Below are 11,664 nucleotides of genomic sequence, written 5' to 3'. Positions count from 1 at the left end.
CCCCCCCCCCCCACTAAAGTGTCCACGTGGTATATGGATGGCCCCTATGTTGCAAAATCTACTTTATTCAAGTTTATTTCCTTTTTATTGTTTAGTAGAGAATCTGATGGCTTCAAGTATCGTATATGTCATCAAAGTTTCTCGATGATTGCTCAAGTACTTTTAATGTTATATTTTATTTTAATAATATTTTATTTTATTTAATGTTATATGAGTAATTTAATCGTAATGCCAATTTTCTTTCTTTTTTTTTTAATTTTAATGTAATTAATTTTAATTTTCTACTATAAAGAGCTAAATATAAACGGTTTTCATCATTAAATGTTACTTTTAATATATTTTTAAACAATATATATTCAAATTATAACCAAGTGGCACGATTATTGAGACCGTCACGATTAATAGGACTTTTTCCCGAATAAACATTTGACAAAGTAATAAAAACGAATATTTTAAATAAAGCAGAAGAAAAAATATTTTAATTTGTCCAATATTTTAGTTTCTGCTTTAAATGTGTTGCACCATGCAAGCAAAAATGTTCATAATAATAATGAGTTTAACTGGATTAAAGTAATTTTAAAGACTTCTCAGAGAATTTCAAAAAATTTCAAAGGATTTTCAAAATATATCCAGAATATCAATGATATTTCCAAAAATTTTATAGAATTTTAGATATGTTAGGATCGTTTAAAAAATTCCAGGGAATTTTCAATTGGTCTAAATAATGTAGTGATTTCAAAGAATTAAATCAATTTCAGGGTATTTTTTAAACTCCAAAGAAGTTTCAAAAGCCTTACAAATGTTTACATCTTAGGGTATTTTAATAGATTTAAATAATATAAAAAGACTACAAAGAATTTGAAAGACCTTATGGTATTTAAAAAAATTTCAAGGAATTTTTGAAGACCACTAAAAAGTTTCAAAAATTTTCAAAAGATTTCAGAGAATCAAAAATACTTTAGGGTATTTTAAAGTTTCCAAAGGATTTATATCAGATTTTAATTCAATAATGAAAAGGTATTCCAAAGGATTTTAGGGTATTTTAAAAGTTTACAAAGAATTTTAAACAGTTTTTGATTTAATAATGTAAAGGTATTCTAAAGGGTTTTAGGGTATTTTTGAAACTTCCAATTAATTTTAAAGACTTTAAAAAGTGTAAAGGGATCTGAAAAATATTGTAACACTTTAGGGCATTTTGAAATTCTTCAAGGAATTTTAAATAGATTTCAATAATTTGATGTGATTCCAAAAAATTTAAAAGATTTAAGAGTATTTTTAATAATTGCAAGTAATTTTCGAGAACTTTACAACATTGCAAGGGATTTCAAAAGGTTATAAAGTATATTTAAAATATTTTATGATATTTTCAAAGATTCCAAAACGTTTTCAAGAGCTTTAAAAATTTCTAAAAGATTTAAGAAGATTTCAAAGAAGTTGGAAAATTGTTGGGAATTATTAAAGATTCCAAGGAATTTTTAATTGATTTCAATAATTTGAAGAGATTTCAAAGGGTATCAAATATTTTAGAATATTTTAAAAGAATTTAAAGCATTTTTAAGGGATTACAAAAATCTCAAATGATTTCCAAGGAATTTAATGGTTTTAAGGGATTTAAACATTTTTTCATGCGATTGTAAAGAATTTCCTAGTATTTTAGAAGACTTGGAACGAGTTTATAGGACATACAAAGCTCTAAAATATGTCAGATTCAAAGGGATTTTATAACGTTTCCCAGGATTTTAATGGTAGTAAGGATTTTTCAATCCATTTTTTATGATTTGAAAAAATATTATCAGATATCATAGAATTTCACGGGATATTATAATATTTCAATGGATTTCAAAGAATTTATTCACAAGATGTTAGGAATTTTGTAGTGTCTCAAAGACCTGAAGAGATTTAAAAATATTTTTTCAATTTATTTGCTATTCATCCTTAATTCTTATTAATTTATCCTGAATTCTTTTAAATTATATTTAATTCTTTTGAACTCTTTTGAATTTTTTAATTCACTTGAATTATTCTAAATTCACTCAATTCTACTCAATTTCAATGGTCTTTTGAAGTAAAATAAAAATGCTGTTAAATTTTTCCTGAGTCTTTTTCAATTCACTTGCATTTTTTTTAATTCGCCATGAATTTTTATTAGTTTTATCCAATTATTATTTTCCTTAAAACTCTCTAAATTCATTTAAATTTTACTGTGATCAATGCAATTTTTTAAATATTTTCAATGCATTTTAATTCTTTTGAATTTAACTCTCATTGTATTGAATGCAAAAGTACATTAATCACAGTTAGTTCCTTTTTGGGTTAGAAATTAGTAAATTAGCCTGTTGTAGCCATGAGAATAATAAATTAACAATTTATTAATTAGATTAAAATTGATTTATTCCGTTTATAAAATAATATATATTAAAAACGATACAAAATCTTTGAATAATAATGACGATATAAAATGAAAAATGAGTCAGGGAAATATCAGGGACAAGTCAAGGAATTTTGGAAATATAGTCTTGCTGCCACCCTGATTTCACCAGAATTAAGGGATTCATAGTGTTTCAATACAAAATTTTGATTTTAAATGATTTCACAAATTTCAAGGGGTTTATAAAGCTGTTACGGTACTTTAAAAGATTCAAAAGGATTTGCTGCGATTTTGTGGAAGATGTCCATTTTATACCAGATTTAAAGAATAGTTAACTTCTCAATTCAATATTTAAAAAATTGCATGATATTTCGCCACTGTTTTTCAAAGTTCATGCCACTATTGACTACTATGTGAAATGAAATTGAAATAAGGATATTAGGATATTAGGATGTAAAAAATCGATTTTCTGCAGATTTCCTTGATCCTGGTCGGTTACCTATCAGTTCTCTACATCTACTGGAGGCCAGAGAACTCGCTACAGTTCCACTTATCTGCATGTGTCATATGGCTGCTGGTCAGTCTCTACATCTCCAACATCCTGGGAACATATCCAGTCATAATCTTCTGCACCCTGCAAATCCTCCTCGTCGTTGGCTTCATTTATGAAGTTTTAGCAATCCTAGAACGCCAAGAATTAGAAGGCAACTGCCTCTCATTTATGGAAGCAGCAATTAATTTAATACGAAATGACTCTCGAACCTGCTGGCCCGATTCAATCGACAGACCAACATCCCCAGATGACGAAGATGCATTCGAAGACGTGTTAGAAGCAAATATCAAATCCATGGATTCCATGGATGAAAAGAATCCAGAAGTTACATCGAGTACTCCCGTAGAAAGTAAACCTAGAGTTATACCAAAGCTCAAAGACACACCAAAAGCTCTTACAGTCGATGCTGATCCTGCAAAATCGCTCATGTCAAGAGGATCAAAATCTTCTAGAAACTCGACACCAATTTTGAGAATTACTGTACCAGAGAGACATTTCTTGAAGAAATTAGGGGCTGATTTGAGAATGTCTTTGGATATTGAAGACGATAAAGTTGATACGGATAAGTACATGAAGGGAACTATGTATGCTTGTGCAGGGATGCTTCTCTGGAAGCACAAATGGATTGTTCATATTTTGATCATTCCGATAGCGTATTATTTCATCAAACAATTAGGCAGCTACTTTGGTCTTTGGACTGTAATACAGGGACGAATTCAGCGGATTATTGATAATGTGAAAAACTGGTGTGACGAGAGACTCAATGGTTTGTTGCCGGTTCATGTTAGAGGCTTGTATAAAGTTATCATAATAGTTGATCAGAAGTTGACGACTATTTTAAAAAGATCGGTCGATTCTGTTGCTACTGTTGCCGTGATTCTGGGTCTACTTGTTTTTACTATTTGTGCTACGATATTTATTACGATACAGGTGAGGAACGACGTTTTATATCTTCGGTCGATCCTTGAAATAATTTGTTGATAACAGATCTTTATTTTTACTTTAGGGACCACGGTCTCCTTTTTTACCTAGCCCCATTTTTTTCACTTAAATTTTAAGAATAAAATCAATTTTGGTACTAATATTAAATTCAAATTGAGAAGCTTCTAATTCATAATATTTCAATGAAAATATTGCATGTTCAACTAGAATAATGACTACAGCAAAAAAAAATTTAATTTCAAATAATAACAGGTTGAATTTATATGAAGAGAGCTTTTCAACAAAATGGTTGACTTTTCAACCAAATGATCAAATTTTTAACAAAACAAATACATTTTGAACCAAAGAGATCAATTTTCAAATGATGAATCCTCAAAAACAAAAAGGAATGTTTGACAAAGTAGTTACACTTTAAGCATTGCTGAATTTCCAAGTAAAAAAATTAATTTTCTATAAAACAGTTTGAACATTCAGCCCCAAAATATGATATCTCAAGAAAAAAGTTAATTTTCAACTAAATAGTGGAATTTTCTACGAAAATAATTGAATTTACAACCAAAAACAGGAATTTTCAATAAAGTAGTTACATTTTTAATTAGCGAGATAAGTGTTCAACTAAAATTATGAATCTTTTACACACAATTTGAATTTCAAATTAACAGTTGAATTGATAAAAAAAAATTACTTTTCAACAAAATAGTTGATTTTTCAATAAAATTGTGGAATTTTTAACAAATTAGTAACATTTTAAACCAAAAAGATAAATTTTCAAATCATGAATCTTAAAAAAAGTATTTTTAACAAAGTGGTTTAACTTTTAAACGAGTAGCTGAATTTTCAATTTAAAAAAATGAATTCTCAACGAAAAATGCAATGATATTGATATTTCAGCCAAAATATTTTATTTGTAAATAAAAAACCGTTGAATTCATTCTAAACAGACGAATTTTTAACAAAGTTGTTGATTTTCAAGCAAATATTATTTTCAATCAAGAAACAAATCGAAATTGCAACCAAATTGCTGAAGTTTGAAGTAAAAAATAAATTTTCTATAAAACAGTTGTACTCTTAACACAAAAATATATTTCAACAAAAAGGTCATTTTTAACCAAATAGTGGAATGTCCTACAAAATAATTCAATCTCCAACCCAAAGAGAGGAAGTTGCAACAAAATAGGTACATTATTAATCAAAGAGATAAAATTTCAACTAAATTATTGATTTTTTGTTTTAAAAAAAATCTTGTATTTCAAATTAACAGTTGCATTCACCCAAAAATATGAATTTTGAACAAAGTGGTTGATTTTTCAATAAAATTATTGCATTTTTAACAAATTAGTAACATTATCAACCGAAATGATAAATTTCCAAATATTGAATATTTAAAAAAAGTATTATTAACAAATAATTTAAACTTTTAACCAAGTAGTTGAATTTTATGTTTTAAAAAATGAATGATTCTTAACGAAAAATGCAATGGTGATGATATTTCAACCAAAAAGATTTTAAGTTTAAATAAAAAACAGTTGAATTAATCCAAAAATTACGAATTGTCAACAAAGTAGTTGATTTTCTTAGCAAATATTATTTTCAATCAAAAAACAAAACAAAATTGAAACCATATTGCTGAATTTAAAATTAAAAAAAAACGAATATTAATAAAACACTTTAACATTATTGTCAAGAAAAAAGTTAATTTTTTTACGAAATAGTGGAATTTGTTACGAAAATAGTTGAATTTCCAACCCAAAAAACTAAGTTTTAACAAAATCGGTACATTTTTAATCAAGGAAATAAATTTTAACTAAACAAATAATTTTGGAAGCAAGTAGTTTGACTTTTACAACAAGTTTTACTTTTACCAAGGTTTTATTTTACATAGAAAAGTCTCGGATTCAACGGAAAAAATAAACGCATTTTCAATCAAATAATTGAATTCTCAGCCAAAAGAGATTAATTTTCTACAAATAAGTATAATTTTCAACCAAAACATTCAGTTTTTAACCAAATAGTTGAAGTTTCTATAAAATAGTTGAATTCTTAAACAAAAGGAATGAATTCTCAATCAAGAATTTAAAAATTTCAACCAAAAATAGTTGGATTTTCTTATTGGGTTCTATTAATTCAGTGCCCTTTTAAGTACAAAAACGAGAAAAAGGGTAATTTTTAATACTTTAAAAATATGTAATAAAATACGGAATACGTCAGATAAAAGTTTCGGCTATCGAAAATAATATGCAAAAAAGTAGTGTATATTAGGACCCTTTAATAAAGTATAATTAATTTGAATTTGATTGTTTTATGGCTTGGTTTTTACGTGGTCGCAAAATGTGTATATGAAAAAATTGTTAGTTTCATATTTTCTTTAGTTTTGTGATCAATAATTTGTTTATTTTCTGCTTTTTCACACTATAATCATCCGAGAGTTTTAAACTTATAAAAATATATCAGAAACATGGTGAAAGGTGAAAAAAAACAGAAAAAATACAATTTTAAAGTAATAATTGTGGTTTTTAAATTATTTATTTTTAGATCACTTGAAAAAATACTTTGAACAACTGAGAGGTGTGCGTTGAAGAGAATACTCTAGAAAACATTGTTGAGAATAACTGAAGTGTTCAACCGAATTTTCAAAACTAACTAAAAAAGAAATGTCTTAATAAACATATGTCTCGAAACAAGCTTTACGAGATACTCATAACATATACAAAGTTTTCAATAATAAATTAAATCCCCTGTTTTACCTAAAATTGAACTACTGAACCGCTTTGATCCCTGTTACTTTATAAGCTTTGTATTATCAAAGTTTTATTTTAACAGGTTTATGCTGAAGGAATTCATTTGATTCAAATCACAGGAGACATTGTGAATTCATCTTTGATGAATAATCCAGATATTGATTGGGTGCCCGAACAATGGGAAGAGTCTGTTAACAGTGTTCTTGACAATGCCTACACTTATGGTCGAAGTGCAATTTCCGATGGGGTGAAGAATCTTGTCAAAGATTTGGAACCAGCCAAGGCTGAATTGATGGAGAAGAAAGTTTTAGAACTCTGGGACAGACTTTATCAGGCTTGGATGATGTCTAATGATAGTTCAGACATGATTGGTCCCACTGTGAATATCGAAGCTGCTTATTCTGTCTGGGAAAGCTTCAAGGATAGTTTTGGAAAAACACCTCTCCGTTAGTATTCAATCCTAAATTTCTTTCAGAGCTGTCATTAATCAGGGCTGTTACAAAATCCCAATTTCAAAATTCCCTGACACTTCCCTGAAAAAATTTCTCATCTTCCCTGACAGTTGTAAATATTTCTTTCAGGTATAAAATCAAACTTACACTTAGGAATTCAATAAAGTTAATACAGAAAAAAGTTGGCTTGTAAATTTGTCTTGAACACTTTCAGTGACAAGTCAGATTTCACAGCACAAATTGCTCTTAAAACTCAACGTAATAACTCAATATAATTTATCTATATTATTATAAATTATTAATATATTGAAAAGAATATGAAGCTCTTAAGATTTTGAGTCAACACTTGACTTTTAATCCCGAAAAGAAGAATTTTCAAGCAAAAAAGCTGAATTTTCAACAAAATATTAAAATTTAAATTCAAGTAGTTGAATTTTCAACCTACAAAGTTGAATTCCCAACCAAATGGTCGGATTTTTTTAACAAAAAAAATTAAAATTCAACCAAAAACAGTTGCATTTAACTAAATGCTTGAATCTTTAAGTCAAAGAGGCTAATTTTTTAAAAGGCAGTTGAATTTTCAATCAAGAAAGATGAATTTTCAATTAGACAGTTGAATTTTGAACCGAAAAGATTACTTTTTAACAAAGCAGTTGAATTTTCAACAACTAAAAAATTCTAAATTTTCGTCCACAAATTTAATAGTAATTATAAAAATTTACTGTTCAGCAGAAAAAATACATCAATTTTTAACGAAAGAGTTCATTTTTCAACCAAGTAGTTGAATTTTTAATAAAAAAGATTAATTCTCAACGCAAAAAGTAATATTTCATATTTCAACCAAAACAGATTTTAATTTCAAATCAAAAACAGTTCAATTAAACTACGAAAGATGAATTTTCAATCTAAAATGACGAATTTGCTATCTAAAAAGACAAATAGTTCATAGTTAAATGATGAATTAAAATCAATAATTAAAAAAAAAGTTTCTAACAAAATATTTAATTTTTAACCAAACAGATAAATTTTCAAATAAAATGATAAATCTGAACAAAAATAAATAATTTTTTAACAAAAGAGCTCATTTTTCAAGCAAAACAGATCTTAATTTTAAATGCAAAATAGTTCAATTCAACCAAAAAGATAAATTTCCAACGAAAAAGATGTAATAGTTAATATTTCAATCAAAAAAGATGTTATTTTTATATCAAAACCATTTGAATTCAAACAAAAAGACGGATTTTAACAAAAATTACATTTATTTACAGTTACATTTTCTACCAAGAAAAAATGTTCTGTCAAAAAAATTACAAATAGATGAATTTTTAACTTGAAAATTTAAATTTTCAACCCAAAAGTCAACTAAAAATAATCAAATAATTAAATCTTTAACCAATATAATGATTTTTTTAACTAAATAATTCAACTTTTAACCAAGAATTTGAACTTTCAACCAAAAAATTGAATAGTTCTTATTGAAATATTTAATAGTGGAATTTTTAAATAAAAAAGATCGAAACAACAATTAAGAATTTCCAATAAAATAGCTCATTATTCAAGCAAATAAATAAACTTTTAAGAAAGTAGTTAAGATTTCAATCAAGTAGTTGTATTTTCGGCAAAAAATGGCTTTTTAACCAAATAGTTTGTTTTTTTAACAAAATAATTAAATTTTTTATTTAAAAGTAAATTCCTGACCTCTAGTAGTCCTGATTAATTTTTAATCATTGATAATGATTAAATTATGTGATTACATAATTATTCAGCATGACGAGTATTCAGAATTTCGCAAAAGAGAACACGAATTTTCAACTCAAAAAATAAATTTTGAATAAAATAATTAAATCTTGAACCAATATAATGATTTTTTAACAATGTAATTCAACGTTTAACCAAGAATTTGAACTCTTAACCATAGAAGATGAATAATTCTTATTGGAAAATTTAATAGTGGAATTTTTAACAAAAAAAGATAATCATTTAATTAAAAATGTAAGAGTTGAGTTTTTGATTAAAAGGGATCAATTTTCGATTTTCCAAAAATAGAATGATTAAATTTTCATTTCAGAAACTTAATTTTCGACCAGAAATGCGGATTTTCAAGAAAATAGTTCAATATTAAAGTAAGGAAATGAATTTTTAACGAAGTAGTGAAAATTCGACTTGAATTTTAGCAGCAAAATATTGTTTTTTTAAAACAAAATAGTAGAATTTGTAAAAAAATAATTAAATTTTCAATTAAATAGTAGAATTTTTAACTAAAAGAGACTTTCCCTGGTCAGATTGAAATTCCCTAACTTTGCCAGAATTCTCCGGCCTATAGTAACCCTGATTAATCTTTAATAATTATTAATGAATACTTAATAATTTATGTGATTACAGAATTATTCAACATGACGAGTATTCAGAATTTCGCAAAAGAGAACGTTGGCATTCTTATGTCAGTCCTCGACTCGATTTGGGGCATTGTTAAAGGAAATATGTCAGTTATTTTAGGAATATTAACAGAGTTACTCTATATTGTGTTAATCAGTGGCTCGGCCGTACTTAATTTTGCACTCAGTATGGTAAGTTGCGAACTAAACTTCCCTATTTTAATTACATTTCTTTCTTAAGGATGGTATTGGTTTACTGTCAAGTTAAAAATTACTTATCCTTTAACTTTATTTATAAAATTGACAAAAAAAGGTTAATTTATTTTTCATTTCATTTATTTGAGTTTTTTCTTCCACTTTTGGCAAAAGTCGTGATTTTCATTTAATGTTAACACATTTAACAAATTGTTTAATTAAAAAAATTACTCAAAATAACTGTGCGCATTATTTCGAAATAAAATAATTTCCATGAAAACGTGACGAGTTATATTGTAAAGTACCTTTCAAGGAATAGAATAAGCTTTTATAAATTAAAATTGAATGGAAATCAATATAACTTTTTTTGTCAATTTCATTAATCAAGATGAGAATGGGGGAGTTTACCAATCACTAGAGTGCGCGATCTATTCGGATCCGAATTCTGCGAAAATTCAAATTTAATAAATCAAAAGGTATATTTTTGTACGCAAATTATTAATAGAAGTTTATAGTTCATTTTAAAAATGAATTAAAAGTGTAAGGTTCAATTTGTGGTGAAAACAATTAATATTTCAATTAGTGGACACTTTTTTTTTGTAGTTATGAATTTTGCAAACATAATATTATTGTTTACTGAAAAAATTCAAAGTACGTGTTTTCATAACATTCTTTATTTTTTTACCCAATAGTAGAATTTTCAACTAATAAAGATAAATTTTGAACCAAAATGAAACACTTCAATTTTGCAACCAAAAGTATGAGTTGTTAATTTAGAAAATATATAAATTTTCAACTAAATATTTAAAGTTCTAATTAAAAAAGGAAAATTTTCTACTAAAAGAAAACAAAATTGTTTTTAAAAAAATGTAACCGTAAATTGAATAGTGACATTTTAAATAACAAAAATTGAATTTTCAACAGTATAGTTAAATTTGCGACAAAAGAAGTGAATTTTTAACTAAAAAAAGACAAATTTTGAACCAAAAATGTAATAGTTAAACTTTCTGATAACAAAATTAATTGTCAAACAAAGAAAAGCGAATTTTTCAATAGAATAGTTGAATTTTCAGCTATCGAGATGAATTTTCACCTAAAGTAATAAATCTTTAACCAAAATAATTACTGTCCAACAAAGTAGTATAACTTTGACTAGAAAAATATGAATATTCAACGAAAAATGGAATATTTGATATTCCTACCCAAAAATATTTTAATATTAAATCAAATACATTTGAATTTAGCAAACAAGGTGAATTTTAAATAAAATGCTTAATTTTTAAGTTGAAAAATTAATTATGAAAAGAATGTTGGTAAAATAGTTTAATTTTTATTGAAAGAAATGATTTTTACAAATAAAAAATAAATTTAACCAAAATTGAAATAGTTCAATTTTTATTTTAAAAAAAAATTTTGAACCAAAAAAAGAAGCTGTGAGCAAAATGCTTAAATTCTCAAACAAAAATAATGATTTTTCAAACAGAAGATGAATTTTCTACACACAATTCGAATTTTTCAATTTAAAAAAAAATTTAACAAAATAATTACATTTTTTTCTGTATTTGAATTTTTAACCAAAGAAATGAATTTTTCATAACACATGTATCGAAAATTTGACTTTCGATGGCCCCGTAGCGGGTCGAAAGTTGTGTTTTCAACCCTAGACTATAAAGTAGAAACAGGCGACTTGCGAAAGTTACTTTACTCCGTAACCGGTATCGAAAGTATATCATTTCTACTGTATCTGCAGTTGTTTGCAGCCATTCTCCCTCTGATCGAACCTCGTTTCGAGAATCGTGTAATTCTAACCTATATCTGTCACTGTCTAAGTATTTACAAAGAATAACAACTTTGATGAGACGCAAAGAAGTTTCAGGCATCTCAAGTCAAATTTTCGATACATTTGTTATGAAAAAGTGTATGTGCAAATCGGGTCGAGGGAACAATTGAGACTCCGGATTCTATAACCACGCATAAAATTTGCCTGGCCGCTTCAGGCCGCTCGAGTTGGCCCCTGATGGCTTGAAAATCAGTTTTCGAA

The 11,664-nt window shown here is 26.4% G+C and overlaps 1 protein-coding gene across 1 annotated transcript in view; it reads left to right on the top strand.

Annotated features, from left to right (window-relative positions):
- Positions 1-11,664, top strand: part of LOC117180211 (transmembrane protein 245) — a 22,906-nt gene that overhangs the window by 2,910 nt on the left and 8,332 nt on the right. The window contains exons 2-4 of the mRNA XM_033372595.1: positions 2,844-3,851; positions 6,684-7,047; positions 9,436-9,620. Of these exons, the coding sequence (XP_033228486.1) occupies positions 2,844-3,851; positions 6,684-7,047; positions 9,436-9,620 (1,557 nt within the window). The remainder of the gene's footprint in view (positions 1-2,843; positions 3,852-6,683; positions 7,048-9,435; positions 9,621-11,664) is intronic.

This window comes from Belonocnema kinseyi, chromosome 9 (assembly GCF_010883055.1).
Source record: "Belonocnema kinseyi isolate 2016_QV_RU_SX_M_011 chromosome 9, B_treatae_v1, whole genome shotgun sequence".
In the NCBI taxonomy this organism is placed as follows: domain Eukaryota; kingdom Metazoa; phylum Arthropoda; class Insecta; order Hymenoptera; family Cynipidae; genus Belonocnema; species Belonocnema kinseyi.
This window is presented reverse-complemented; position numbering and strand designations above follow the sequence as displayed.